This window comes from Priapulus caudatus, unplaced genomic scaffold, assembly GCF_000485595.1.
Source record: "Priapulus caudatus unplaced genomic scaffold, Priapulus_caudatus-5.0.1 Scaffold100, whole genome shotgun sequence".
Classification (NCBI taxonomy): Eukaryota; Metazoa; Priapulida; class Priapulimorpha; order Priapulimorphida; family Priapulidae; genus Priapulus; species Priapulus caudatus.
This window is the reverse complement of record NW_014577161.1, coordinates 222,948-226,606: the sequence shown is the minus strand read 5'-3', so window position 1 is coordinate 226,606 and position 3,659 is coordinate 222,948. Positions and strand designations below refer to the sequence as shown.

The following is a 3,659-nucleotide window of genomic DNA, read 5'->3' as shown; positions in this document are numbered from 1 at the left end:
TCTCTCCGTCTCTCGCCTTCTCTCTTTTTCTCTTGCTTCGTTCTCGTTCTCTCTCTCTCCGCTCTTGTTCGTCTCTCTCTCTCTCCTCTCCTGCTCTCGCTTTTCTCTCTCTGCTTCTCGCTCGCTCTTCCTTTCTCTCTTTCTCTTGCATCTCGTTCTCTCTCTCTCTCTCTCTCCTCTCTCTCTCTCTCGTCTCTCTTCTCCTCTTCTCTCTCTCTCTCTCTCTATATCCTCTCATCTCTCTCTCTCTCGTTCGCTCTCTCTCTCTCTCTCGTTCGCTCTCTCTCTCTCTCCTCTCTCTCACTTTCTCTCTCGCTCTCGTTCTCGCTCTCTCTCTCTCCCTCTCTCTCTACACCTCTCCCTCGCGCTTCTTCTCTCTCTCTCTCCTCTCTCTCTCTCTCTTCTCACACGCTCTTCTTCGCGCTTCTCTCTTCTCTCTCTACCGCTCTCTCGCTCTCTACTCTCTCTCTCTCTTCGTGCGGCGCGCTTCTCTATCCGCTCTCTCCCTCCCGTCACTTCTTTCTCTCTCTCTCTCTCTCGCTGATCTTCGCTGCTCTCTCACACTCTCTACTCTCACTCTCTCTCTCCCTCTCCCTCTCTCTCTCTCTCTCTCGCTCTCTCTCTCGTTCTCTCTCTCACGCTCTCGCTCGCTCGTTCTTTCTCGCTCTCTCGCTCTCTTTTTCTCTCTCTTTCTCTCTTTTTCTCTCTCTTTCTCTCTTTTTCTCTCTCTCTCTCTCTTTCTCGCTCTATCTCTCTCTCTCTCTCTCTTTCTCGCTCACTCTTTCTCTCGCTCTCTCTCGCTCTCTCTTTTCAATCCAATTCTTCTTTCTCTCTCGCTTTCTCTCTCTCGCTCGTCTTGATGGCGCTCTCACGCTTCTCGCGTTCTCTCTCTCTTTTATTCTATTTATTGTTATATGATATTCTTATGTTCTTTGCTTCTGCCGTTTTTGTTTTTAATTAATTTAGGTTTAACTATTACATTTCACTTTATTCTATTGCAAGTAATTTATTCGGATTATGTCCGTTTTTTCATGCAATGAACAGTTGGAATCATTTAAATTAAAGATTTTCATTACTTGCCAATTGTTTCTAAGCATTTAAACGAATTAAAGGAATTAATTAAATTTTTGCATTTATTTTAGTATGACTTTAGTAGAAGCAGAAGCTAGATCTCTGTGTTAGAAATTCCTTATCTTTGTTTGAAGAAACCACTTGTCAAACAAACAAGGTCTCTTTTGAACCATTTTTGGCTAACCAATTAGATTCAAGGAACGCGCATGTAGCCAGAAATCCACATTTAGTAGCAGAATCACAATTAGTAGCCCAAATCCACATTTAGCTTAGCAAAGTTTCCACAGCGTGTGGATACTTGCTACTAAATTAGTAGCCAACAAAAATTTCCACTTTAGTAGGCATATATCCACAAAACGTAGCGATAATCCACACCATCTAATCACATCACCATCACCATCACCATCACCATCACCATCACCATCACCATCACCATCACCATCACCATCACCATCACCATCGTCGTCGTCAATCATCGTCACCATCACCATCACCATCATCATCTATGCTGTATGCACCATTCACTGCCAACTACCACCATTTTATAAACTGACGTGACGTAACATATTATTATACTAACTCTTTTTTACCAAGAAATGGCCCAGTGGACTAAACAGTACGATATTTTTTTTAAATATATACCACACACGGCGAGCCCGCACATTAAAGTTTTTGCAAGATTTAACGGCTGGAGGCGTCTGATGACTCTGATATGCTAACGTGAAAAGCACATCACGTTTCGTTGGAGCTGAGCAAAACTGAGGGAACCGACTCAATTTTTAATCACCGCGGCACGATTGTTTCGAGGCGTCTGCAGCATTAGACACATTAGTGATTAGTCTCATATATATATAGCATGTATATGTATATATATATATGTACGTACGCGCGTGCATGTAGCATCTACACACGTGCGTGCGTGCACGTGCACATGTTCGTGTGCGTGTATGCGTGTGGCATGTACGCATGTGTGTGCGTGCGTGCGTGCGTGCGTGCACGTGGCATGTACGCATGTGTGTGCGTGCGTGCGTGCACGTGGCATGTGCGTACGCGCGTGCACGTGGCATGTGCGTACGCGCGTGCATGTGGCATGTACACACGTGCGTGCGTGCACGTGCACATGTTCGTGTGCGTGTATGCGTGTGCGCACGTGGCATGTACGCATGTGTGTGTGTGCGTGCGTGCATGTGGCATGTACGCATGTGTGTGCGTGCGTGCACGTGGCATGTGCGTACGCGCGTGCATGTGGCATGTACACACGCGCGCGCGTGCGTGCGTGCGTGCGCGCGTGCGTGCGTGCGTACTCACTCTTCGCCTTGTTAGGTTTCTTCGACGTCGGGTGCCACCGCAGGGCTGACATGTCCTCATCCAGCATGAAGTAGCGGTGATACTGGCGAGAGGTGGAGCGCACCTTCACCAAGTCGCAGCCCGTCTGCATGTAGTGCAGGCAGTCGGACGCTGAAATCACACAAGGAGAAAAAAGCAATTTATATATATGCGTAGCAGTTATATAGCAGATACATATAGTAATTCATATGTTAGCAGTTCAGAGTTGCAAGCAGACGCTCTTTCTCTACTCGTCTCGCGGCGAACTCGCGAGAAATTCCACGCGAGAAATTTAAACTCCCCCCCGCCCCCGAGAGAAAGCAAGCATACACAGTATTACACACAGAGATAGGCACGCGGCTGGTGCCGACAGTCCAGCCATTTCCGCGGGATTCAATCAGATGCGAACCGTAAACCAAACACGATTCGAACCGTACGGTAAATACTACGCCCCCCCCCACCCGATTCCCTCCCTCACGTCCGTCGCTCGCTGAATGATTTAGCAGGCGCGGGAAATATCCATCATCCCCAGACATCCCACATTCGCAGCCAGGCGCGAAATGGAGTCGCAGCCGCTACTAACTCCGCCACCGTGCAGCAGCAGCAGCAGCAGCAGAAGCAGCATGTGAGGCAGCTATCTGCCGATGCGGCGAACGCTCCCGCATGCATTATTGAAACCACAACAATCAACGTCGAATCCCGCCGGAGTCGCGGAGGATGATTAAGGAGCGATGAGCAGGGCTGAGCAGGTTCCCGCCGCCGCAAACAACACACCGGCGTCTGCGCGCGTGGCGGCGGCGGCGGCGGCGGCGGCGGCGCGCTCGCTGACAACTGGCAGCGTGAAATTAAAGATTAATGCGAGAGATGATTTCCGTTCACCTTCTGCGGCAATGCAGACGTGCACGGTGACACTGTCACCGCCGTGGGGAGGGAGGGTAAATAAGCAGCGAACCGACCGTGCGATCCGACAGCGCTGTTAGCAACTCAGTAGTTAGTGATGTAGTTAGTGAGGTAGTTAGTGAGTGAGGTAGTTAGTGAGGTAGTTAGTGACTCAGCCTCGCGTGCGGCACTGTGTACCGTCTGTACGGGCTTCTTGTTGGGGCTTTGTGTGGGATTTGTGCAGCGTAGGGACTCCACCCCTGAAGAAATCGTACAGATTCCACCCCTGAAGGAATCGTACAGACTCCCCCCCCCCCTGAAGGAATCGTACATACTTCACTTGAAGGAAGCTTGCGAACTTCGCCTGAAGACAGCTTACGGAC

At 49.5% G+C, this 3,659-nt stretch overlaps 1 protein-coding gene across 1 annotated transcript in view; it reads right to left on the bottom strand.

Moving 5' to 3' along the window:
- LOC106805105 (inactive phospholipase C-like protein 2) overlaps positions 1–2,933 on the bottom strand; it is a gene marked incomplete in the record, with an annotated part of 92,614 nt that extends 89,681 nt beyond the window's left edge. The window contains 2 exon segments of the mRNA XM_014806584.1: positions 2,380–2,529; positions 2,876–2,933. Coding sequence (XP_014662070.1) covers positions 2,380–2,529; positions 2,876–2,933 — 208 coding nt within the window.
- Between the last annotated feature and the right edge of the window lie 726 nt (positions 2,934–3,659).